General features: G+C 40.9%; 2 protein-coding genes across 2 annotated transcripts; one reads left to right on the plus strand and one right to left on the minus strand.

Annotated features, from left to right (window-relative positions):
* Positions 1–668: 668 nt before the first annotated feature.
* Positions 669–12,941, minus strand: LOC110161994 (A disintegrin and metalloproteinase with thrombospondin motifs 8). The gene is given in 10 exon segments (XM_055147971.1): positions 669–1,863; positions 1,865–2,366; positions 2,479–2,654; positions 2,738–2,913; positions 3,000–3,186; positions 3,931–4,223; positions 5,764–5,931; positions 6,005–6,137; positions 10,206–10,445; positions 11,980–12,941. Coding segments are annotated over 10 exon segments (2,823 nt in total). The 5' UTR covers positions 12,694–12,941; the 3' UTR covers positions 669–1,629.
* A 1,277-nt stretch (positions 12,942–14,218) lies between these two features.
* Positions 14,219–27,733, plus strand: LOC110162002 (A disintegrin and metalloproteinase with thrombospondin motifs 15). The gene is made up of 8 exons (XM_020926858.2): positions 14,219–15,309; positions 16,143–16,275; positions 18,421–18,588; positions 22,721–23,004; positions 23,954–24,131; positions 24,214–24,389; positions 25,900–26,075; positions 26,155–27,733. The coding sequence occupies exons 1-8, from the start codon at positions 14,437–14,439 to the stop codon at positions 26,927–26,929; spliced, it is 2,763 nt and encodes a 920-aa protein (XP_020782517.1). The 5' UTR covers positions 14,219–14,436; the 3' UTR covers positions 26,930–27,733.
* Positions 27,734–27,993: the final 260 nt, after the last annotated feature.

The following is a 27,993-nucleotide window of genomic DNA, read 5'->3' on the forward strand; positions in this document are numbered from 1 at the left end:
CAATATTTATGTATTGATAAACACGTGTAGTTTGGTACTATATTATACTCCTCAATAAGATTCAAATACTTATTAATAATTACAAATTATTAATAATTATTTATTATTTGTGATATTGTGCCCTTATGTTTTCAGTTATAGAGAAAGGAGAGTAGGTCTGTTTGATCCCTGGGATTATAGTTGCTTATAAATGAATAAAGGACTATTATATTACTGTTTGTTGCCATTGTTAATTGGCTGTTTTAGGAAGATACTTTTTCTCAGTGTTATCATATTTTTTGTTAATATTTTTAAGGAATGATAACCAATAAATACACTGATAATAAGCAAGGTGCATCAGTTAAAAATGAATGGTATTAGGATGAATTAGTTTGAAAGAGGCTCTCCCTCATGACATGTTGTTGTTATTTATGATGTAGAAAGTAATTTGACAGTGGGAGGACTGGGCTTGACTTCTTAAAAGGCTCAAATCTGTTAAACAGGAGATGAAGTCTGCTTCTCTCATGTTTTAACAGTTACTGTCTCAAAGGAATGTCCTTTTTTTTTTTTTTTTTTTTTCATTGGCCCACAGTAATTCTACCACTAAAGTCGAAGTAGGGCAAATTATGCATCCTCTCACATTGGTGGTCAAGCAACAAGACTAAAATAACTGACCAAGATGCCACATATTGAAATATACATGTGTTTATTTGACCATTTCATTTACAAAAAATCAAAGACAGCAGCATGTGCCAGTTTAATTACATCTCAAATGTATAAACTTACAAAAATAAATAGCTCAAAGAGGAAGCTGTAACAATATAATAGCTGAGTCCTTCACTGAAGGGATATAGGCCCAATGCTCGTACTCACTCCATTTTTAACATAAAGCAACTTGACAATGAACAATCAAATATACACACAACTGTGAGCATTTGCTGATTGGTTTACAAATACAACATTTGTAAAAACATGAGTGATATTATTTACACACACCATAGTATTCTTATTGCTCAATACATTAACATGACTTTTTAGTGAATAACAAGTGATTAGATTTTGTCTTAATGCACCATAATTAGAAAAACGTAAGGGCAGATGAAACAGCTCTATTGTGCTCAGTTTGCTCTTATGGTCAAGAAAGACTCCTCTCTAGACCAAGATTTTACACACTGTGTAAACACACTCGAGTCTAAATAGCACACCTCTAGGACATTTAAGCTCTCTGTTATGAGTAATAGACCTACCAATTTAGCATATAATTAGCGTATTACATCTCTAGAAACATCACATTGTTAGAGTAGGTATGAATGGACAGAACTACAAGAGCTTATTCCCAGAGACATTTATAATAAGTTATGTGAAGGCTCCATAAAGCTTTATAGGCAAGAGTTCTGTGGAGGAGGCTGGGAGGTATATTTACACTGTGCTGGTGTTTGACAGCATCCTGTCCCATTGAAACAAGTTTATACAAAACGAGACTGAAAAAACACACAGCACCTTCATTGTGGTACATAGAATCAAATGTACATCCTGAGGTAGATTTTACTTATAGTGGTTGTCAAATGTCAACAAAAACATAATATTTTGCCCAGTAGCCTAATACTACCAGCTGGTAAGTGCAGTTTGGGCAAAAAGGGCATGCTGTGTTCATAAGCACTGAGGGTTGAAGCAGTCTCCCGACACTGGCTCTGGGATCTTGTTTGCGTCACACTTGTTTAGCTCTACAGTCTTCCCTGTGTAGTCTATGCAGACCACAGTACGGCGCCGCTCGCCCTGACCACAAGTCCGAGAACACGAGGACCAGGGTCCCATCTGCCACATGGGGCAGGGCAGGTCCCCACAGGCCTTTATGTCGGCAGGCTTCGGCTCTTCACAAGGGACTAGAGAGGAAACCGGCACTGTCCCTACACTCCACTGTCCTCCTGGACCAACCAGAACCACAGCTCTTGGAACACTCTGACCACTCACCCAGCACCCACTCAGGGAGGCCAAAAGGGTGGATCATGTGCACAGACAGGCCTTTCTTCTCCTTAGATTTGTTCAGTGTTGTGTCTCTCGGGATGTAAAAGGAATATTTGACCTTGGGAGGGTTGTCATCTCCCCCAGTGGCCAGCAGCTGTACTGTGAGGGTCTCCTTGAGCTGCCTGAAGCTTTGGAGCCTCTCCAGAGTGGTGGAGGAGCCACTGTACTTCAGCACCGCACCCTGCACCGGGATGTCCTGCTCCACTGTGGACACAGAGAAGTTTCCATTCAAGATGTAGCTTCCACTCTCCCTCTTCACTGCCAGGTAGTTCCCATCATGTTTCAGGCCTCTGTGGCTGCGCTGTTTGATGTCTATATTAGTGGCTCCCACAGGAATAGTGACTATGTCATTGTAGCCAAAACTGGAAGATAAAGCGTGGCAGATTAATGATAGAATAGAATACACATAATGTAAACTGAAAATCTGTAAATCCATAAAATATTGTGAGTGTGATATAAAATGGTACCACTTACATTGCTTTGTTGTATGACCCTGTGATTTTCCTGCACGAGAGCCCATCTCCCCCACAGATGCCACACTTGTCCACTCTTTTATTAGAGCCGATGACCTGGTCACAGCCAGCCTTAACACACTGGCCCTGAACACACACAGAGGTGGTGTCGGGACCACACGTTGTCCCATCCACTACCTGCACACACCACATTTAACATCAGCATGCTAATCATTGTATTATAAATACATCATCTTTATGTTTTATTAAACCTGTCATACCTTTGATTCAAACACCTTAAACTCATTGCTGCCCTTGGCCCGGCAGAACAGCTTACACCTGTCTCGAGGAGAAACTCCGGCATATTTGGGAATCCACTGTTTGACATTACCATTGAAGTCCAGATAGTTAGGACTGTTGTATTTTTCACACTGTTCTTCTCTGAAACTTTTTCCTGCTGAGAACAAGAAAAACAACAACACATAGATAGACAAAAAACACTTCTCCAAAGCTCCTTAATTTCAGTCAAAGGTCAGAGCTCACCTCCACTGTTATCACAGGTTTCTATATTGCAGGACTGGTACCGAACCCTCTGGCCTTCGCAGTATTTGCCTCCATTTTGTGGTACAGGACTTGTGCATTCCCTGTAGGAGAACTCCACCCCCCCTCCACAGGTCCTGGAGCACATCTGCCAGGGCCCCCACTCGCTCCAGCCACCGTCCACTTGAACCTAAGCAGAAGAGAAGAGGAGAGGAGTCCAGACAGGCCCAGTCAGAGCGGGAGTTAGGGCACAGAGCCAAGGGCGTCTCAGAGTGCACTCTAAACCTCAGTGTGGATTATGGCTACAGTGTGCTGGCGTGTGCTACTACAGGCTAAATGCATGCTGAAGTTCGGCACGCGCCTGCTGTCTGCCTCTGCCCACATTCCTGCCACATGTGTCAGTCACCCAGAGTGGAGGCGGCCGTGATGGGGCTTTCTCACACTAAACGGAGGCGTTTGTGAGCTGCTGTGGTGTCCTTTCCAAAGGGTTTATGAGTTTGGAGCACATAGAAACTCAACTGCCAGAGAGTCTGGATTTATAAACATGTGTGATCATAACACAAGGAGAAGACATCAGGGAGAATAGAAGGAACCCTGAGCCTCACCCATCACCAATCTACACTTCTGCATATTAAAAATTGTTATATTTTGACAGTTTTTGCTATATAATACTACACTTTATTTAAAAGTTTTATATACTCCTTCACTCAGACATTTTGGTTTGTGAATAACTTGTTCTACCTCCAAAATTAAAGTGTCAGTTATGCATATATTCTCAAAATACTGCACTCTATAAATCACTTTATTTAAATGATCTAGTTTAATTTAGTGAATGACCTACTCCAGCTCCAAAAATTACTCATCTACTTCAGTAAATATTATGTCTATAAAAGTACTGCTAGAGTTAAGAATAAGTGAGGGAGGGCAGTCTTACCAGCGGTTGCATCACCTCTTCATCTGTCATACACTCTCCATTCAGACAGGCCCCATTGTCGCTGCACCTGGTCCCATCGGCCCAGGGCAGGCTGCCGTTCCTAGTGGTGCACTGTGTGGTCCCATCCTCCTGACACCAGAGCTGAGAGCAGAGGTCGCTGTCAGACATGTTTGGACAGAGAGAAAACTCCTCTCCAAAGATCTGCTGGCACTGTTGATCCAGACTGTACTTGAGGCCTGGCAGCTCCTGCGGTAAAGGGATTGTGTTCTCAGGGAGGTCCAGCAAACAGTCCCCTGCAGACAATACACAAATATCAAGATATGATAGATATGTTAAAATAACTATAGCTGTAGATGGGTTTTTTAATCAGCTGAAAGCGCTACCCTATGCTGCTACTACTGCTACTGCACTATTGCTGCTGCTACTACTACTGCTGCTGCTGCTGCTTTACTACTACTACTACTACTACTACTACTACTACTACTACTACCACTACTGTCCAACTCAGCATGTGTAATTGCCCCACAGTGTGATTTTATGGCGATTCTAAACATACCAGTCTCTTATTCAGGATTCCCAATAGAAAGAGAAATCATTCTTTGAAACACATGATTTTAAAAGACAAAACTCTAGTCTATAGACAGCTACTCTAAATCTCCTGGCTGCTCTGTTACATTCAGTAGTGAAGTCTATATCTGGAGCTGAAGTGATGTGAGCAGATCACAATGAACCATCTCAGCTGTATGGGTTTTCTTTAGAGACTTTTTCCAACTGATAAAGAACATATTTAGCTGACACCAGCTGTTGCTTTTGGCTATGACAGGGAATTACAGGAAGAAGAAGGTCGACAGTATGACTCAGTGGAAAAGAAGTCACTGGGAGATACACACAGATAGAAATAAAACACTATGAATATTATATCTATAGCAAGTAGTGAAGGGGGAGGAAGAGTTGGACAGTAAAACTATGCTGAGTCAACAGAACAGGATACTAAGTAAGTGAGCATCGTCAGAATGTGATATCCAGATGTAGTTTATAATAAGTCACATTAAAGGTGCCCGATGAACTTTGCTGCACTGAGTCTGTTCCCAGATTGTCTCCATGGAGATGTTATTGCTTTGTCTAGAGTATGGCATTAAACATGTCTATTTTTCATGCAATTGCACTTATTTTTATTAATCAAAATGACCTTGAGATAGGTATGTTAATGCCCTAGTGTGAGACACTCCAAGCAAAGCAACTTAGACTCGATGGTGACAAGCAAGTGACAGACCCTGCCCACCCCACTAGCCGCTGCATTCCAGATAGAAAGTGAGCATGGAGGCGATTATGGCTCCATGATCTTCATTTGTTCATATTAACCTGCTCTACATGATCCTGGTCTTTTTATTTTGCTGTTTGGTCCACAAATCAATTCCTATTGCTAATATGGAACTCGGCTCCAAATTTGCCCCTATATCTGCCAACCTCAGTGAGCTTCATTTGACTTTAGCCAAACTCTATAGGTGATGTCAGCCCTTAGCCCACTCAACTAGAAAAGTTGGCTTTTGGGAATTGTTTTTGTGAAAATACCTATATATATAAAACTGAGGACCAGGGGATGCGGCGGCCCCATTCAGCCCCATTCAGCCCCATTCAGCCCCATTCAGCCCCATTCAGCCCCATTCAGCCCCATGGTCGGAAGGCCGTTCTGGACTTTGCCAGAATGTACAGATTGCCAGTCCGCCCCTGATAAACAGCCAAATACTGAATAATATAAGCTTTATAATCAAGTATAACTGCCCATTTGAATCAAATGTGATAGGATTTTGATGCATTTGTGCAGTCTCTTACCATGTCCACCATCAAAGAACTCAGTGATATACAGGGCGCTGCAGGGAGACCACGGGGAGCTCTTGTTCAGATTCACAAACAGTGGAGCCATCAGATAATGTCCTCCCAGCTCTCCAAACAGCCTCTCACATGTTTTAGAATCATCATGGGGCATGCTCAACACATGACCTGTGCATACAACAAAATTAGACTACATAAATCTAGACATATCTAATAATATCAGCAGAAAATTGTAATTCACCAAGTTCATGTGCGGCAGTGAAAGCAGCCTGGAGTCCACTGTCTTCAATAACAGAGCAGCTCCTCTTTGGGTCGCACATAGTTCCTACATCAGCTACCCCCAGAGTGTCACAGCTGTTGTGGCCACAGATGTCCTATAAAACACACATTTATTTAGTAAATTTCACATTTTTTCCTTTCCATTGAACGCCACAACTCCAAAAATGTCCAAGAGGAAAGCCTTTTTTCTATTGGCACAGGAACCACTTTGGGATTCCCTGGAGCTCCCTGCTTAGACTGCTGTTTCCATGGCGCTTCCCCAAACAGGAAAGATGATTAATAGATGGATGTTTTTAATTAGTTTCAAAGGCAGCTTCGTAATATGTAGTTAATAAAAATAAAAATAAAAATAAAAATGGACTAAAAATAGGATAGAACTATGTAATTTTTTATTTTAGATGTTTTTTATTGGACCTAAAAAACTCCTGCTTGTCTCCATGGAAATGTTCCTTTGGCTATAATATTCCACAGTATGGCACACGTAACATATTTATCTCCATGGAGGCTGTTCCTAAGTATGGCTCTAACTTTCTATTTCCATAGAATCAAGCAGGTGGGAGGTGCCACCTCCAGAAAGTTACACAGTTTTGCTTTAAAAGGCCCATATTACACTATTTTCTGATCTCTGTTATAATGTTTCCTTACCAAAGACATACCTGGAGTTGTGTTTTGTTTCATTCACACATGTTTAACACAGAATCCTTGCATATTTAGGCTAAGTTCCTCTCTCAGACTGAAAAGACTTCCACCTTGTGATGTCATATGGCAATACAGAACTTGTTTCACTGTGTTTGTAAACTCCATACACCTTCACTAGAATAGTTTGGATAATTTCAGACCTGGAATTACCAATCTCTTCTTGGAAAAGAGCATTTTGAGTTTTGGAGATGCAGACAGATAAATAATAAAGGGTTACTTGGAGTCAATTTTGTGAAATATAGGATCTTTAAATATTTTATGAATCATTTTATGTCTGCTTCTGCTATACAATCAAACAAAAGATCATTCTTCCATGATACAATAAATAATGCTGTTTTAGGGTCTCCTCCGATCAGCTGTTACATGAATCAAGCCTCTTCAGTTTGTTTTGTCATATAGCTCACAGACCAGACTCTACTTGTTTCCATTCAAAACAAATAAATATCCCAGGGAGTTTTCCAGAGGGTTGTGTTGTGGTGAAGTGAACATTGTGGTGTATTTAAAATGTTTCCGCATTTTGAGAGGAGATGCCTGGCAGAGCAGACTGGAGTGAATATGTCCAGAAAACCACAATGATGTGAATCCCATCTGGAGCTGCAGCTGTGGCCCAGCCCAGCGTGGCTCTGTACACCTTGTTCCAAAGAGCATCCTCCACAGGCCTGAGGATCCAGCAAAGTCTTATCTAAAACCATGTCTGCTGAGGAGCTGCTGTTTGACATGAGACAGAGGTGGAGTTACTAAAGTTTTGTAATACTTGTGTTTGGCTTTAAAGGCCCTATATTACACAAAATTGACTCTTGTAAGCTTTAAGTCATATAATGTTGTTAACACCTCAAAATATTCCTGGAGCTGTGTTGTGTTTCATTAACACATGTTTGAGCAATCAGTAGAGATTGGCTGAAATTATCTAAATGATTCTAGTGAAGGTGTATGGAGTTTAAAAACACAGTGCAGCACTTCCAGTATTACCACATGACATTACAAGGTGGAACAGTCTATTTTCTATTTGAGATAAAAACTCAGCCTTAATATGTACGGTTTGTCTGTTAACCATGTTTGAATGAAACAAAACAAAACTCCAGATTGTCCAGTTATCTGATATTGGTACTCAGCAACTGCCTTGTTTGTGGAATAAATGTAGATAAGATCGTTTATATTTGCTTTGGATTAAATTAACGCATAGGTTTACCTCATCAGACAGAGGATAGCATTCCAATGTGACTACACAATAGCATTCCAATGTGACTACAAAATATGCTCTCTATTCCTTTACTTCATGTTACTGTAAGCTACCTTCGATTTCACAACATCCAGTAGCAGCCTTGACCCTTTTAAGAGGCTTTCTTGTGTCAGGCCTGATTTGTGGAGCTCCTAAAGTTAGCTCATCCTCCAGGAGTCGTCTGGTCTCTATATTTTCAAAGCATATCTCTGCGGAAATGGAAAAACAAACTCTTAAAAGGACTTTTGGTGAATAATGGCTTCCCAAATCGAAAGCAGCCACAACAAACTAAAAAGGACACTCATATGTTCAATTCATCACTTCCCTTCTTGGATGAATGCACCTCCCTGTGTAACGTCATCCAGTAAAGGGCTAAACCTATCGTCACTCAAGCTGTGACTATGGCACTCTGCAATAAAACTTAATAATACGAAGTGCTAATTTATTGTGTGCTAACACCTTGTCAACAAGTAGGGACCAGTCGGAAAAGACTGCTGGAATTAAGAAATTACTCTGAGACGCTGAGAAACTCAAAGGTGCACTATAATTTCTGATAATATTTCTTCTTTTTTTTTTTTCATCTAATTTTTCTAATGTTTGCAAAGAGACATTATTATGTACTTGAGTGTATGGTTTAGGTTTAACTATATGGTGAAGGCATAGCAAGTGATGACAAAAGAATATCATATAGTTGAAATATTGTAAATCAGGGGTAATAAGCTGATTGTATGCTGGTTTTAACTATTTTTTACTTACTTTTTATTCAGTTTACATGTTTTGAATGTCTTTCCAAGTATGGAGACAATATGTTTTTAAAATAAATTTTCTAAATAAAGTAACTAACACTTAACATAGTGTCATCTCGCCACTGTTTCGCCTGTGACTTGGCCACATTGAGCTATATAAAAAAGTCAGGATACCTCTGTGAAAGTTCTGAACTATTAAACCCAACTTCAAATTATCTCAAAGGGCATGTGGCAGAAAAACTAACCAAAACAAAATGCAACCCAATGAAGCACATGACTCACTCAAAAATGCCCTAAAGAAGAGACTGTCAGTACCAACTGCCAAAGCTATGTCATCAACTATCTTCTTCAGTCTCTGCTTAGACATGTTGTTCCTGTTTGACAGATTTGAGAGAGAGAGAAAAAAGATCTATTTAAATAAAATAGCTTGAGGTTTTCCCATATGAGTCTTATGCACCTGCGCTAACATCTGACCACTGGGTTTGATGTAATGGTTTTGTGGTGGAGCTGCAGCTGAGCGCAGAGGCCTCATGAGTCAGGCTGGCTGTGAATGGACAACATGATCCACCAGCACACTCTGGCAGCCAGCGCAGGCCAGTCTAAAAACACACTGCCAAAACCATTTACATGACTATGGTTTAAAAGGGCAGAGCTTTTAATAGGAGTGTCAGTGCTCATGTGTCAAAACATTAGAAGGTTAAATACAGAATAAAATACAGAAATTCATGTGAATGGAATTATATTTACAAATAATAATTAAAAAAAAAAATACTTTTTTTTAAATACAAAGTTTTACTAAACAATTTTGTACAACCACTACAAATCCAAGTACCACTCCTGCCTTAGATTTTTAGATTTTACTATTTTTTTTTCCTATGAAACTTTTTGCAACTGATGTCTGTAAGATTGCCCTGAATAAAAAATGCAATAAGGGCAGAAAAGAATTGATCACCTTTATCCATTTTGCCACTTTCCCATTTAAAAGATATAATTGTTAATCTCTATGACAACACTCTCTCACTTTTTCATAAATCTGAAACCCATAGATAGTCTTAGCTGGCCAGGTTAACAGTATGTTCCATATGCTTTGAGTTGGCACCTTAAAGAATGACTTGATTTAAAAATGACTGATAAACATTGCTCTCACATTTGCTTATATGTTAAAAGTGTACTATGTGACTTTACTGGTGGAGGGTCTGCTCTCTGCTTGTCTTCATAGAGATGTTGCTTTGTCTGGAATGTCCAGATATGGCATTAATTCAATAACATGTTTTATATTGACCTAAAGACTTTCATTCTTACTGTGAGTGGGCTTGCCTTTCCACAGATCTTACATGTTACTTGGCCCTATGATGTCACCTGTTGTCTCTGTAGAGATAAATAAGTGCACTGCCATACTGTGGAACATTCCAGGCAACATCTGGCAACATGGAGAAAAGCTGATGATGGACCCTCCAGCAGAAAAGTTACCCAGTGCACCTTAAAGCTGCATCCCATACCTCTCTGGTGAATAGCATGGCTGTGTCATAGTGCTCGGCGTGTCTCTGGCTTGGAGGGTTGAAGAGCTGTTGCCAGGAGCAGAAGTTTCGCAGTGTCATTCCTCCGTTACTGGACACGGCTGGCCCCACCTCCTCATCCTCAACCACCAGCATCTTCACCACCACCAAGTTCACCTGGTTCTTTATGCTGGGATGTTTGTACAGATGAGCTGCCATAGACATCAGGGTCAGTATGTAGTGCTGTAGACAAATTAGACATAGGTTTTATTACACAGAAAGTCAAAAGAATCATGGTGAGTGTTTTTTTTTATGTTTTATTGCATCTTAAGCAGCCATCTACCTGGAACAGATTATCAAGAAATGAGAATGCTCTTCCCATGACAACCTCTTCTCCTTTTCTATTTGGAATAACAACAGAAATAAACAATGCAATAGTTTGAATGATGTTTGTTTTTAATGCCAGATGTCCTACCACAATCTTCCCTAACCACAAATTATCTGAGTTTGAAGACTGCTATGGCATGTAGTGTATTACTTTATGAAACCGTTGAGTCCAGGTATAACAAAACTAATATCCATAAAACTCACAGTTGCTATAAGATGTATTTTTCAATGCTTAGTAGCTGGTTTTTATGGCGTTTGGCCGATTGTTTCCTTTGGCAGATGAGTACAGTACACTTGTCACTCCGATGACACTTGAAATAACTTTTTTCAGTTGGGTTGATGGTTGGTATTGCTGTATAAATATTTTTTCCACATGTGCTGCTTTCACCCACAGAACCACGTGTTGGCTACAGACAGCAGCCTTCAAATCACTAAAACCATAAAAACATTCAGACACCACGTAAGGTGTAATAATTCAGTCAAAGACAAACTATTATATGTCCTTGGAGGAGAACCAAACCAAAACCTATAGTTTTAATATTTTGATTTACTTTTGGATTCCACTTTGAGGTTCGTCTGAAATATTGGACAAAGTGCTCTGCAAATAAGAGATCTGTTGACTTTCCGATGAAGGGGTTTAGAAATTGCAATGCACACCATTTGGGATTTGTAAATATTAAATACAGTGGTTTCATCTACACATACAGTTTCAGCAGACATTATCATAGTTGACTCCCTGAAACAATTTATTTGTGTGACTTTAATTTGCTTATGGCTTTATTATGCAGCATGGTTTAATCCTATTGATCCCAGTGTGTATCAGGCCTGAGAAGATGATGCAGAGCAGTGGTTGCCAAACTGTGACCAACTCCAGAGGAATGCGCTGGAGCATTGCTTACATTTCTGTAGCCTGACCTCGTTCTCTGGGCCTGTGGAAAACATGGAGCCCTCTGATTCACTTTTATTGCCAAAACATGCTTTATGAACCAAGAGAGACTGAACAATTTTCCTCCTGACTGTACAAGTGTGTTGAGCAATAAAATAATGATGAAGAAAATATTGAAAGTATTTGATCTGTAAATGCAGATTTGTAAAATATTTTAGATATTGGATAGTTTGTGATTTTGGTAAAGTGTCAGTATATTACTGGAACTATTGCACAATACAACAAATATAAACCTGAAAAAAACGCCTTCACTCTGAAACTATTACCCAGTTGACAGAACTGAATTTTCTTTTACTATGGAAACTACCTGCACAACTGAGAAATTATAGATATTTGGAACTGACATATATATTGTGCCATATCGTGTGTGTCTTTTGTTATGTGCCTTTTATTGTTATTTGGCATTCTTTAGGTCAATGTGTGGGAAGCAATGAATTGCCTGACCTTTATTTCATCTCCATAGAAGTGGGTCATGCTCGCGTCTGCCACGACCAGCGTCTCAATGAAGCGCGGCGCGGAAACAAAGCGTCTCCTGCGCATCTGGCTGCGTGCGTCACTGCTGCCGTGCGTCAAAGTTTCCCCACTTCGCCTACTCTCCTCCTTCTCCACCTCTGTCTTCTCCACTACCGGTGCGGAGCGGTCAAAGCGCACCGCCACCACGCCAGGACTTGTGCCAACCGCTCTCCTCTTAATCACATGAGTCTGCTCCATGGAGTGGACGCCGTTACGCTGTTTGGGCTCAATAAAATACTCCTTCCCGCGCGTAATGAAGGAGCCATAGATGCCCGAGCATAAACTGACAGCCACCACAGAGCTCTGATCCCCGTCTACGTTTCCGGAGTAGAAGCAGCTCCTCAGGTGGCCCTCGCTCTCCTCTGTCCGGTTTATGGTGCTGTCCAGAGCTGGTGTGTGGTGCTGGCCAGATCTGATCCTCTGAATGCTGAAGTAAGGCGAGAGGAAACTTGTGTCTGGGATGAGGTTGAGCGTGAGGTCGTCTCCAAACGCACTGAGCACGAACCTGGGCTGCTCCTCACTGCGTTTCCAGAAGCGACTGCTGACTCTGGAGTTGATCCGATGAGGGACCACATCCTCAGACTCAAACTGGACCGCACTGGTCACACAAAGGCATAAAAAGAGCAAACGCACGGGGGAATACATATTTTGTTATAGAAACAATACTTTTTGTAGAAAAAAAAATTGTCTCTGAATTGCAATCAGTGTTGTAAAAATAAATTCAAGTGCCCTATTCTTAGCAGGCAGTGTCCAGTCTTGGTCAGTGTGTGTCTAGTCCTCCCAGGCTGCGTCCTGTTGCACCTCACACAGCTGCAGTCTGGACGCATCAGGCCTATTTATACTTTCTGCTCTTCCCTGGACACGAGGGGGTTTATTTTTGATATCCTCCGTTGCTGGAAATTCTCCTCCCACTCGTGCTTCATGAGAACCAGCCGCCACTCCCCCCTTGACTACTGCGCTCCTATTCTTAACTCAGCGCCAGGACGCGCAGCCCATTACTATATGCATAGCTGGAAGTCCACAAGCCCAGTTATTTCTGACCCGAAGAAAGGTCTGAGAGAGTGACAGCACCCCCGCCAAGTCTGTAAGAACCCCTGCAGGAGAATTGCCAGAGTCAGGGACAAAAGAGCACCGTTTGACGGAGGTTGATGTATACTTACGTAAGCCAAGCCCCATCACGTCTGTTTGAAAAGAAAGTAAGGGATGCAGGGTCAAGATGCCTAGTTGGATTTTAATTGGCGGCAGAAAACGCACTAAGTCTATGCGCACAAAGCTGTTTGCGCACATTACGCAAGACAAAATTGCCTATACACGCAGATACAAAGAATAGCCGACATAACCCCAAAGATGTGAAAGCAAACGTCACAGGCGATTAGTCCGAAAGGCACACACTCTGAAATCTAGCGTATGCGAGGAAGACTGCATACAAAAGTAGAACTTACTAAAAAAGTTAAACTGCTGTTGGAATTACTTTAGTCATGCTGTTATATGGGAAGTGGATTTCCTCATTTCATTTTACATTACTCTTAGTGATGTGCTCCAGTGACGTTATTTTCTTTTCTTTCCCCCATTACTTATTTTACAATATAAAACTGAATGTTTTCCAAGCCCCGTGTAAATCACGTTAATGAATATCGCGTGCCATTTGTTAAAAAAAAAAAAAAAAAAAAAAAAAAAAAAAGAATAGTTGGCTCCTCTTTGCATCAGTGGCCACCAGAGTTCGCCAAAAGAAAAGCTATAACGTGCACTCACAAGAAGAGACAAAGTTTGCAACACGTTTGACAAGCAGCAGGGGGAGACCACAGTCAGCGCTCAATTCACCAGGCCTCAGCAGCAGGTGAATTAAACAATGGACGCTTCTCCCAGGGCAATGTTAAATTGTATGAGTCTTTTATAGCCATCTATGCAATTTTATGTACAACACAAAAACTGTAACAAAAGTGACATAGGCTAATTGATTGTAATTAGCAATCGAATAAGATTAATTATGTTAATCTCTCAAAAGCCGTTTCGATAAAATGCTTGAATGAAATTGGTCTAATTTGACATGATGTGAAATACATTTATTCCCGTCACGTACAGTGCTCCGTGTCCTCTAACAAAGCGTAAACTGAGAAGTTCCCCGAGAGCGCTGTGTTGAGGTCACGTGCTGCGCGTCCAGCGGGTGAAGTGCGGGTCTGTGGGTTGAACGTGTTGAGGGCCGTGCAATGGGAGGAGAGATGCTCTGTCACAGACTCTGGAGCTACAATAATGTTTGGGGAGCTGCAAGTGGTTGTGGTCTGAATACAGACCAGCACGCGACCAGAGAGGTGCGGACCCTTTTGAGTCCAGCTCGGGACCAGGAGCATGATGGGACCCTCGGCGTGAAGGCCCTCGGAAAGCAGGGACATGGCTCTTTTGCTGGCCGCTTTGCTGTTGCTCTACACGCGGTGTAGAGCGGTGCAGCCCGTGGAACAGGACATATGCACACCTGTGCGCGTGGACCCTCTGGAGTTTGCGCATCTGCGGCGCATGGACGCCCAGCAGGTGCTTTTGAAGCTGCATGCTTTTAATGAGGACTTTTATCTGGATGTTGAACCGGACTCCAGTTTTATGACACCGAAGAGTGGGGCAGACTTTGCTCATTGCTTTTATTCCGGGCGCGTAAACACGGACGGAAATTCGTTTGCGGCACTGAGCCTCTGCGGGGGGTTGCGGGGGAGCTTCTCTACTGGCGGTATGGAGTATTTCATCAGTCGATCCTCGGCTCCAGGACCTGAGGCAGGACTCGGGACACACATCATCCAGCGCCGTGCGCGCGCTACATTCCCAGGGGAAAACCTCAGCAGGTGTGGGGTTCTGCCGCACGCGCACCTGAACGTGTCCTTAGACAAATATAGATACCTGAGTGACTTGGAGGAGGTCAGTGAGCGTCTGCTGAGGATAGGGCGGAATAAGCGGTTCGCCTCAGTCCCGCGGTACGTGGAGGTTCTGGTCGTGGCGGACGAGTCCATGGTTGCATTCCACGGGGACGACCTCAAGCATTACGTCCTCACGCTGATGTCTGTGGCGGCCCGCTTGTATAAGCACCCCAGCATCCTAAACTCTATTAACCTGGTGGTGGTGGGTTTCACTGTTCTGGGTGACACTGACAAGGGGCCCAAGGTCTCAAGCAACGCGGCACTCACTCTGCGCAACTTCTGCTCCTGGCAGAAGAAGCTCAACAAGCACAACGACAAGCACCCGGAGTACTGGGACACAGCCATACTCTTTACCAAGCAGGTAGGGCATAAAGAGCAGAGGGACTGGAATATATCTGTAATTTAACCCCTGGAGTCCTGTGGCCTAGAGCTACACGGTGCCCCGAGGTCCATCACCTGCGACTCAACCACAGATGTCCCTCATCTCTCCCGCTGCAGAGCACAGCCAGTGCACAGTGACCCCAGCGCCTGGAAAGAGGCGTATTTATTTACACTGAGGGCATTACACGTATAGGAAACTCCAGGCAGCCCGGCTTTTCCAGCACAGTGAACACAGCTGCACTGGAAAAGTCCAGACAGCAAATGCAATGTATGGCTGGTAGTCTGACATTTTCACATTGGCAGTATTTAAGTTGGCTGAATTAACCTCTTTATGTCTATTATGTATTGAACTAAAATGAGACATATAAAGATAAATACTGGAGGCAGTCAGGCCTGTGAACAGGCCAAAACATACAGTGTTTGAAACAAAACGTGGAAATTACCTATGCTTTATCTGGCTTTTGTAGTGCCTTCTCTGAAGCTTCATATCCAGGGTTCATTGCTAAATGTTGGGTCTTCCTTGGGCTGCAGGTCAACTGGACTCTGCCCAAAATAAACCTCATCTGTGCCACACTACAACAGAGATCATTTATAGTGCTCTATCTCCAAATTGAAATATCTGTCACTTTCCTGATAGGTAGTCTGACACTAATGGAGAACTATGGAACATTCAAGGCAAACTAATAACATCTTCATGGAGACAAGAGAGGCAAAATGTTACATAGTAAATCTTTAAGTGTAGGTCAAACATTAAGACAACATAACTATAAATAAACGTATAACAGCGTGTGTTATATTTTTTATGTTTTCCAGGACTTGTGTGGAGCCACTACCTGTGACACTTTGGGAATGGCTGATGTTGGGACCATGTGTGACCCCAAGAGGAGCTGCTCCGTCATAGAGGACGACGGCCTGCCCTCAGCCTTCACCACTGCACATGAACTGGGTAAAAACACAGGGAAAGTATGATTTGAAAAAGAAGTGTTTCAGTATCTAGCCATGCCTCTACAATCCATTCATGTTAAAGGGCCCATATTAAGCTGTTTTCAGATCTATGTTATAATGTTGTATCTTCATCATAACATAACAGGAGTTGTGTTGTTTTTTTTTTACATTTACACATGTTTAACACACAAATTCTGCATATTTAGGCTGAGTTCCTTTCTTATAATAAGCTAATGTCTCTGATAGCAAACAAGCATGACCCAGATCACAGTGACGTTAGTGGAGACGTCATAAATAAGTCTGGCTTAATTAAACCATCAGAAAATATAATTTGGAACACACAAGTGCTGTGGTAATAAGTAACAACTTCCTAATATCACTATTGTACTCAGAACAGCCAACTACCATTAAGCTATGGAGCCCTGTGTAATTTTAAAAGCAGAGATTGATTCAGTCTTTTTGATGGCAGTTACCATAATCTTGTGCTTTAAGGAAGTGAGGTGCAAGATTACATTGATCTGGAAAGCTTAATGTCTCACCTAAGTGCAGTGTAGATATTGAAACATGTAAGCACAGGGAACTTATTCTCATGATGTAATTCAAATAACAAATATGCACTCTTATCTAAAAACACTGGCTATGACTCCAGCTAGAGACTGGGGAGGCCAAGGTAAACAGAGAAACAGGATAAGTCTTGCAATTTCAGCATTTCCCATGAGTTTAGTGTTGATTAAGACAGGAGAAACAAGCAGCCAACTTACAGTTTAACAGGACCACATTTTTACAATTTAAGTGATTGGCAGTCAAAAACAATGCCTAAACTTGGAGCATTTGTGAAAGGAGAATCTGGCTCATATCTGACATCCAATCTGTTAGTAACTCTTGGAGTCCCTTGAGAGGCATTGCTTTACATTCAAACTCATATATGTTAACTAATTAGACAATTTCCTCTTTAAAAATATCCTGTCTTATGATTGACCAGACTGAAAAAACACAGCATATGTTTGCTTTTCTTGCACTAAGTATTTGAAAATGTAAAGACTTTCCGGAAAACTTTCTAGTCTCATTATTTAGGAAACTGAGCCAAAATTCCTAATTTTGACAAACATATCATCACACAGCAGTGGCTTTTAAATATCATACCATCCAGGGGTTCAAGTGATGGGAAAAGGCCTGATACCTTAGCAACTAACATTTCAAAACAAAATGTAATTTTGTGTTTTTTAGGAAAAGGAAAATTCACAAATGTTGAATCTCTTGATCATTTCAATAAGTGATTAGACCCAAGAACTCACTGTATTAAAACAGAAATCTGCCTTTGAACAATATTAATTTTATCTGCCCTCCATCTGTATCAAATATGACTGGACTATACAATGTTGTGATGTCATCTGAATCCCACCAATACGTATAAGTGCTCAAAGTGTGTACATGTGGCTGTAACCTGTCACTACAGCCAAGGTTTTTTTAATGATGAAAAAAATAGGACAGTTACCATAGCGATTAACAATTTAAAACGAAGCATTATACCTTTTCAATGTGATAGATCCCCAAAATATCACAGATAGCAGGAAGCTGAAAGTGAATAGAACCACTATTAGGAACAATAATTAAACATTAGACTAAAGCAGGGTTTTAGGGTTAGGGCCCATATTCCACAATCTTCTAATATGGTGTTTTGTTTCAGCAGTGTTTCACACACAAATCCTGCATATTTAGGCCACGTTCTTCTCTCAAATAGAAACAGTCCACCTTGTGATGTCATGTGGTAATACAAGACTCTACTGTGTTTTTAAACTCCATAGACCTTCACTAGAATCATTTAGATCATTTCAGCCCAGGGATTGCCAATATATATTGAACAAAAGGTAAAAGTTTTTTTTTTAAACTTGAAAACGACCAGTTCATGATATCACAAGGTGGAACAGAGCATTTTGATCTTTGGAGATGTGGACTGTCCAATAATGCAGGATAACTCAAACATGTGTGAAAGAAACAAAACTCTACTCCAGGTATGTTTTTGATGAGGTAACAATATTGCAACATGGCTGAGCTCACAAAGGTCAATTTTGCATAATGTTGTACATTTAATAGAAAAAAATGGTCTCTTATATTCATTCATTCATCCGCTCTTTTCTGTCTGTAGGTCACGTGTTTAACATGCCTCACGACAATGTGAAAGCGTGTGAGGACGTGTTTGGTAAACTGAAGGACAACCACATGATGTCTCCCACCCTGATTCAGATCGACAGGACCCGGCCCTGGTCCGTCTGCAGCGCCGCCATCATCACCGAGTTCCTGGACAGAGGTCACGGTCAGTAAACACTTCCTGCTCTTCCCCTAATTCATTGCAGGCCTCATGCTCTCCACAGACAGCGTTCACAAATGTTTCACCTTGGCACACTTTTAAGGGGCCTACTCTATTATGTGTATTTAACCCAATAATATGGTAGACTTAAATAATTGTTTTGTGATGGTATAGCAAATACTCCAAATTTATGGTAAAAAGAGACTCACAATCACTTGCTGTATTGTTATTGTACTATTGCAGACATCATTTGTTTATCAGAGGTGAAGTTACAGGGTAGATATCAGTACATGAACAATGTTTACATCTATTAATCATTACATGAGATTACATTGAGGTTGTTATCAAAAGACAAAGGAATTTTGTTATATTTTTGTTCTGGTAAGTGGTACCCTTTTGCCTGTGGTAATAGTAGTACATTCACTTTAATAGTATTGTACTGACACCCAGCCCTAGGCAGAGTATAAACAATGATGGCATGAGGATGGTACTAAATTGTAAAGATAAAAACAGATAATATTTTGATATTTTGATTTCACTTTGCTCTTTCTAACAATTCTATTAACATTTCACACAAGAAACAAAAAACAGACTTGCATGGTAGTCATTTACGTACATTTACAGCAGGAACTTTTTCTAGATTAACTTCTAGGTTAACATATTTATTCCATCAAAACCTAAACTCCATGTCCAAGTATTCATCCTTGCCTGCCCTGCATTGCTCCCAGCCTTCAATCAGACAGACCCATGCATCCTCTTAGCAAGAATAAGAAGATCAAATGAACCCTTTCACCTTATAAGGCCACATACTCCTCCTCTTGGAAGTAAATAATTGGGTTAGTGGGAATATTGTGTTGTCCCTCTCATCTCCTCTTTTTGGCCATGTTTCTTGCTTTCCTGGAGCCCAGACAACTCAGTCATCAGGGTGTGTCTTGTCTTTATGATCTTGTTTTCTCTTAATTTAAACAAAAGTGTAGTCTGAAAATATCCATAGCCACAAATCCCACCCAAAATGACAGTGAAATGGAAAAGCTGACTTCAAAGCACCTTTTAACTGGATAAAAATGACCTCAACAAGAAGGATGAATGAAGTTCATTCAAAGATACCATAGGAAACACAGCAGCTGATACATTCTTTATGGCTTCATTAAAAAGACGTATGTATTTCTGCCAGACAGTTAAAAGCTCTTGAACCAAAGACTCTGAACAAGTGCACATGAGGATCTATTCATCTTTAGACATAATTTTGTTTGCCGTGACATTTAAAATACCACTTCAAATCCCTTCACTTACTGTACTATAGCACTGTACTCCAGCCAGTGCAGTCTCAGTCAACCAAAATTTGTAGTAGTCTACTATACTGTACATTTTATTTAGATTAAAAGGATTTTCATGGGACAAAGAGAAGTTAGTGAGTGAGTTAGCTAAAGACTTGGTATTTAGGGGGGATTTGTGTGTAAAAAAAACATTAATTTAACTTGATAAATGATTCATAAGTTCTTAATACTCTATTTTCCAAAACCTTTTTAATAAATAGTATGCAGTATAGTATAATATGCATAGAGTATGTTTAGATTTTAGAGTTTTTGCCACGCCCCCTTTTTACTCAGTTCATTAATTATTCATTACTAATTCATCGGCATATTTATTTGAAATGGGACAGTGCAAGTTCATAAAACACATGAATATACATGCATAAATAGCCAGAATTAGCCAAGAAACTACACATTTTTCATGTGTAGTCCCCAGGCCCTGATGTTATAGGAGATATGAAAAATAATATTCACAGGACAAAACAGGCTATACATTACAAGCATGAGACAAAATATACACAGCACAGAGTATAAGACAAAACAAAGTACAGATATTTACACCACATACAATACATGTGTTTAGTCGAACAAGAATTTCTTTAGTCCGTTACAGCCTTACACTGCACCATCCCTAACTGTGCCATTATATCATACTAAAGTCCACAGGCTTTCCTTTTCTATGTGTATCTGTTTAAACTTAAAGTGGACCAAAACCAAAACACAACAATTTATTACCGACCCAGATACAGCAGACTTTCATAGCTAAATTTACCAACCATTTTTTATCTAAACATTACCAGGTGGCTGCCGTGGTAGAATATATTCACAAATTCATCTTTTTACAATATGTGGTTGTGTATGATAGTTTTTCTGATGTCAGCTTACATTTACATTTAAGGGTGATATGAGGACACATACAGTAAGTGCCCATAAAGTTAAATTACAAGACCACAACAGCTAGTTTGTGTGTTAGTGTGATATAAACCTTATGAATGTGAATGTACAATAAAGAGGACCACAGAGGATTTAGGGGAGATGCAATGAGCAGTGGGACTGGGCGTAATTATCAGGGTGGAGGCCGATAAAGAAGATGGTAAAACTAGATACTTAAGATTTGTTTTAGAGCGTGAAGAAAGTTGGGTGCATTTTTTGAACATAAGAATTTAGGTCCACTTAAAGGGCCTATATTAAGCGATTGACTCTTGTGAGCTTTAGGCCTTGATATATTTCTGTTACCTCATCAAAACCATGCCTAGAGTTGTGTTTTGCTTCAGTCACACATATTTGAGTAATCCTTTATTGTTATATATCTCTGTATATATGTCTATATCTTCGAAGCTTCAAGTGCTCTGTTCCACCTCATGATGTCATAAAGCTGTAGTACTGGCTACCTTTGACCTTAATTCGGTAGAGACTGGCAATTCCAGGTCTGAAATCATCCAAATGATTGTAGTGAAGGTGTATGGAGTTTAAAAACACAGTGGAACTCTCCATGTATTACCATAGGCCAGCCTAAATATACAAAGATGTGTGTCTGATTGTTATTGTTTGTGTGAATGAAACAAAACACAACTCCAGGTACGTCTGTGATGAGGAAACATTATAACCTACAGTAGATCAGAAAATACCATAATATGGATAATATTTTATTAACATTTTCTAGAAATTTGAAAATTAGGAGAATGGTGATGGTTGTAGGTTCAGTTATCTGAGCAGCTGACTTTAAGTTGTAATGTATATCTTTCTTGTGGTTGTAGTTAGGGGCTTTGATTTCTTCGGTACTTTCTATACATGATTATACAAGAACACAGTTTTGGGTTAGTTGGTGGATAACACAACTGAGTCTGTGCTCCCTTGAGTTATCAGAGTATTGGCACTCACAGTGATAGAACATCCCTCCCGGATCCAGAAGATGATGTTCCTTATCCACATCCAATATTTGTTTCCTGGCTTAATGCTGAACAAGTTTTGGAAATGTTCTAAATCTCATGCATAGTTTTTGTTGTATTCATTTATTAAAAGTACACTGTGTACACTAGCAGGTGCACACCACATGCTTTTCTCTATGGAAATGTTACTGCTTTGCCTAGAATGTTACAAAGTACGGCATTAACCTTCTATATTATCCGCATGAAGACAAGTGGAACAGCCAGGCCAAGTTAAAAGTTCCATCTGCATGATTCTCAAGGCATTTCTTCAGCAATAAAACACCTTGTAGATGAAAAAAGCGAGGCGGAACCTTCTCAGAAAATCAATGACAAGTGCATCTCTAAAGGCCCATATTATACCATGTCATTTTATGATTTATTTAATGATGTTAAAATGTGTCCTCATTAAAAATATACCTGGAGTTGAGTTTGGTTTCATTCACATGTTTTACTCAAAATCCTGAATATTTAGGCTGAGTTCTTCCCTCAAACAGAAAAACACTCTGTTCTACCTTGTAATGCCATGTGGTAATACAGGAAGTGCTCCACTGTGTTTTGAAACTCCATACACCTTCACTAGAATAATTTGGATAATTTCATACCTGGAAGTGCTGATCTCTCCTGGCCTAAATGCAACTTGACAACTACCACATCATAACATCACAAAGTACAACAGAGCATTTTCAGTTTTGGAGATGCAGACAGACTAGAAATAAAGGGTTACTCAAATGTGTGTGAATGAAACAAAACACAACTTCATGTATGCTTTTGAGGAGGTAACACCTTTATAAATTGGTTAAAAGCTCACAAGAGTAATGTAGGAAATTTAACTTCGTTCATGTACTGTGTGATACTACAGTAGATGGTTACAAATGAACAAATGTTCTGTATTTGTAGGTGACTGTTTGCTGGACCAGCCCCAGAGGCAGCTCTCTCTCCCCGATAACCTCCCTGGTGCGACCTATAGCCTCCATCGTCAGTGTGAGCTGGCGTTTGGGCCTGGGTCCAAGCCGTGCCCCTACATGCACCCCTGCTCCAAACTGTGGTGCACAGGGAAGGCACGCGGGCAACTGGTGTGCCAAACCAGACACTTCCCCTGGGCAGATGGCACCAGCTGTGGCACCAGCAAGATCTGCTACAGAGGAACCTGCACTGAAAAGAACAACACTATGCACATCAAGGTGAGAAACTGGAAACACATGTCTTCATTTACCCCATGATGGTACAAGGTTAAAGTCAAGGTGTAGGTCCCAGATGAACCCCCAATTTGTTACAGCCAAGGATGAGTGGGAAGTACCAAAAGTCAAAATATGTTACAACGTACTAAACATGAATATGTAGGTATAAAAGAATTAAAACAAAAGGCCAAATATATACATAAAGAAAACTGCCAAACCAGTTATGTGAAAGCTGAGGGTAGTCTTTGGTTGCATCATCTCTGCTGTCTAGTTATCGTTGCTTGTCAGAATGAGTAATTTGTTATTATGTGTATAAACCAGTGCAATACAACTCTACTGTCTGTATAATATTATGGGTTACCTTGATTCCTGATTTAGCAGTGTTTTAACTTAAAATGATAAGTGGTTTAAAAAGCAATCAAATAGAGACATTAAAGAGGCCATATTAGGCAATTTGTTAATCTATCTTATTATGTTGTTTCCTCATCAAAAATATACAGGGACTTTTGTTTCCTTCACACATGTAACACACAAACCCTGCAAATTTAGGCTTCTTCTTGGGCTTCTTCTTAGTTCTTCTCTCAAACAGAAAACACTCTGCTCCACCTTGTGATGCCATATAATACAGGTAGCGTTCCACTGTGTTTTTAAACTCCATACTTCATTACAATTGCCAATCTCTACTGAACTAAAGGTAAAAGGTAGCTGTTAACCTTGAAAACTACTGCTTCATGACATCGCAAGACAGAACAGAGCATTTTGAGCTTAGGAGTTGTAGACAGACTACTAGTAAAGGGTAACTCAAACATGTGTGAATGAAACAAAACACCACTGCAGGTATTTTTTGATGACGTAACAATATTATAATACAACTTAAAGCTCAAGAGTCATCTTTGTGTAATAGGACCTTTAAAACAGCAGCACATGGGACTATTGACACATTTTGTTGCAGGTGGATGGACAGTGGGGTAAATGGGGTCCATTTGGAGACTGCTCACGAACTTGTGGTGGAGGTGTGCAACTGGCAAAAAGAGAATGCAACAACCCCGTCCCTGAAAACGGAGGAAAATACTGCTATGGTCTGCGGATCAAGTATCGCTCCTGCAACCTCCGCTCATGTCCTGACTCAGGTTAGGAGCCACTATCATTCAAGTTTATTTATAATATCATAAAGTAGAATGAGTTAACTTGCTGACTATTTTTCCTTCGCAGGCAAGAGTTTCCGCGAGGAGCAGTGTGAAGCGTTCAACGGCTTAAATCTGAACACTAACAGACTGGGCTCCGCGGTGGTGTGGGTTCCCAAATACTCTGGCGTCTCTCCCAAGGACAAATGTAAGCTCATCTGCCGCGCAAATGGGACTGGATACTTCTACGTCCTGGCTCCAAAGGTACCTAGACATTTCAATGCCACCTGCCTATAACAACTACATGATGTTAATCCACATGACAATGAAAGCTGTTAGTGTTAGATTTGTTATAGTTGACTAAGGAAAGAAATTGAGAAAACCAAGACAGTATGATATTATGATTATGCTGATGGTTCAGATTGTTCTATAAATGGTTGATATAACTGACTGATGTCATCACTATTCCCTGGGGATGTGATGCTAACTGTAGGCTCTAGTCTGTCTAAGGCTTTACTGAACTGAAAGAACTGACTTAGATCTATGACAGGTGAGCTGACTTGTGCACTTAAACAAGTCTATCTCAAATACAATTACAGTAACAATATAGGTTTGCCAACAGTTTTTCAGTTAGCCGCTTTTACCTTTTCTGTCATCTTAAAAACTTTATAGTCTGTGTTTGTTAATGTTTGGATTGTGTCACTATGGTAACTGATAAATATTCCACCAATAGAGATACATGTAGAATATACCCAGTGATGTCATTGCAAAGTATCAATACTGTTTTAAGATGGGAATGGTGAGATTATTACAATTGCAAACTTTGTTATACATTCTCTTTCAATCAAATTACTGAAGCTCCACTGTGTAACTTTTTGGCCAATGACTGATAATTTTTTTTACAAAGTAAAACACAGGAAAAACATGCGTCCTTACTGTGAGTTGGCTTCCATCTCCACAAAACTGACTATTTGGCCTGCTGCTCTCCATGGAAATGCTGTTCCTTTGGCTATAATATTCCATAGTATTGCATAAAACTGGTCTATCTAGATGGAGATTGACCAGAAGTATTTAACTTTGTGTTTCGATGGAATTATATACCTACCTCCAAAAGGCTGCATTAAATACTGACATAAATGCGGTAATATTTGCTGAGAACTGCCAACACAAGCACATGTTGCAAATTTACAATCAACAACTTCTTTTTCCAGTTGAACAAGTTGTTGGCAAAGTAATCTACGCAAATCGAGCCTGGACATAAAACAGATTTGATGGAAGTGGTGTATTGTTGGCTGGTTTATTCTGCTAATTGCTAGCTGTTGTGTAAATAGCATTGTCAGCTTCCATTACACTGTGAGTTTGAGAACAAATACCGTTTCCATGTGACATTGGCCTAAATGGGTACAAGCTATTGTACCAGCTAACTCAATGTGAAGATTGTGTCACCCAACACCTCATCACAGGAACAACCTAATGGGAAATTTCAAGTAGCTCCAAAGGGGAAGTAGGTTGAAAATAGCTGGCCGTTATAAGTCTCGTGTTAACAGTGCAGCAGTGACAGGTGAAGTGTCTGAACAGATGGAGTGATAGGAGGGGACATACAGGGACCACTTCAGTTCACACCTGGGGCATTTCACCAAGCTCATATGCAAAGAAAACAGGCCAGTGACAGCCAGAAAAATAATGTTTAGGTTAAGAGTTAATAAACATACAGCTAGTGCAAGATAAATAGCAATCATTAGTTTGACTGTGATCTTTGACTTGAACTGTGCAGGTGGTGGATGGAACGCCATGCTCGCCTGATACCACAGCGGTGTGCGTACAAGGGAGATGTATCAAGGCTGGCTGTGACGGGAGACTGGACTCCAATAAGAAGTTTGACAAGTGTGGAGTGTGTGGAGGGGACAACCAGGGATGCAAGAAGGTCTCAGGAATGTTCACCAAACCCGCGTATGTCAAAGTTACACATATCTCACACCATGTCTAGTGTTTATGAGGCAGCTAATATCCTGCTTGTCATTCCTTTTAGTCACGGCTACAACTTTGTGGTGACGCTTCCTGTGGGAGCTGCCAACATTGATGTACGTCAGCGTGGATACCGAGGCCTGGTCAGTGATGAGAATTATCTGGCAGTGAAGAACCGCCAGGGCCAGTATCTGCTCAATGGGAACTATGTAGTGTCAGCTGTGGAGAGGGACCTCCTGGTGAAGGGCAGTCTGCTGCGCTACAGCGGCACCTCCACCTCAGTGGAGATGCTTCAGGCCATCAGACCTCTGCAGGAGCCCATTACTGTGGAGGTGCTCTCTGTGGGCAAAATGACCCCACCCCGAGTCAGGTACTCCTATTACATCTCCAAGGAGACCAAGGAGGACAAGAGTCTGCGCAAAGAAGAAAAGAGTCACACGTCACACAACAGTGTCCTAGACCACAACAAAGTGGAGGCAAAGAAACATGTCCTGGATAAAACTCCCATGAGCCACTGGGTGTCAGGGAGCTGGGAGAAGTGTTCGGTGTCATGTGGGACGGGTTTGCAGAGGCGCGTGGTACAGTGTCAGAGCATAGACGGTCGCCCTGCAGCAGACTGTCACAGCGCAGAGCGCCCCCTATCTGTGAGGGCCTGTGGGGACCCCTGTCCTGTGTGGGACATGGGGGCGTGGTCTGCCTGTTCTAAGACCTGTGGCAGGGGGTTTAAGAGGCGCTCTATCCGCTGCATCACCCAGACCGGTCTGGACTTACCCAGAGAGCACTGCACTGGTCGGAGGAAGCCTCAGGAACTGGACCTGTGTAACATGAAGCCTTGTTAGACTAAACATATCATAAATGATCATATGAGCAGGATATTACAGCCAGATGTGATATCCACCTTCTGCTGCCCAGATGCACTGAGGCTTAGAGAGAAACAGAGTGGAGCATCATGGGAGCTTTGCCTCCAAACTGTCAAACCAGGTTTGACTCATGGTCAGTCTACCTCTGTCTGCACAGACAATACAACATATGTGAGATAGACAGAACTAAAATGCCCCACAGCAGAGAGTCTGATCCAGACCTGTGAGTGTCTCATTTCAGTGAAATGTGAAACACTGAACTGTATCTACAGAAAGAGCTGACACAAACATTTATTTAGATCTGAAAAAGAAGTATAAACCAATAGACGTCATTCACAGCTATGTAATATTAATCCATATCTTAACCCCTCCTAAGAGGGAAGAACTTTACTAAATAGTTTTAATACTGGCTCACATTACCCTCCACTGTAACACAAAATGTCCTGTTACCTTAGAGCTGCATGCATGCTGCACATTCACTGTAGGCTTGAACACTTCAAAGCAATGTTTTATGTAATAATTATATGTTTAATTAACATTAATTATTAAAACACAAAACGAACATTTAATTAGTGCCCACGTGCCATCTCAATTTCAGGGCCAGGCTGCTTCAGTCACCTCCTCACCAGCTGCTCTAGACTGTAAGACACATTAGCAGCATAATAATACTGTATACATTACATCAACATTTCCTTGTGCACATCATCAAGAACAACAGTTCAATATATTTGTTCATATGCTGCAAACTCATTGTTTTGGTTTAGAGGGACCATACATACATATATACCACTTAAAGATGGTAGTGTATCATGTACAGATGTTGTTTTATCAGTTGTCATTTGTATACTGTGTATACATCCAATTAGCTGTAATAAAGTATAATATACATGAGTGTATGTGTGCAGTGACATTGTCCTTTTGTCTTGATCCAGTTTTGCTCATTCATTTATCCACAGACACACTGTGCTGAGTCAGACCTGCTGTTTCAGACCTCAACACGCGCCGTCATTTCAAACTCTGTGACCCACAACAGCAACAACAAT

This window comes from Boleophthalmus pectinirostris, unplaced genomic scaffold (genome assembly GCF_026225935.1).
Source record: "Boleophthalmus pectinirostris isolate CB_2022bp ecotype Guang Dong unplaced genomic scaffold, ASM2622593v1 HiC_scaffold_9, whole genome shotgun sequence".
In the NCBI taxonomy this organism is placed as follows: domain Eukaryota; kingdom Metazoa; phylum Chordata; class Actinopteri; order Gobiiformes; family Gobiidae; genus Boleophthalmus; species Boleophthalmus pectinirostris.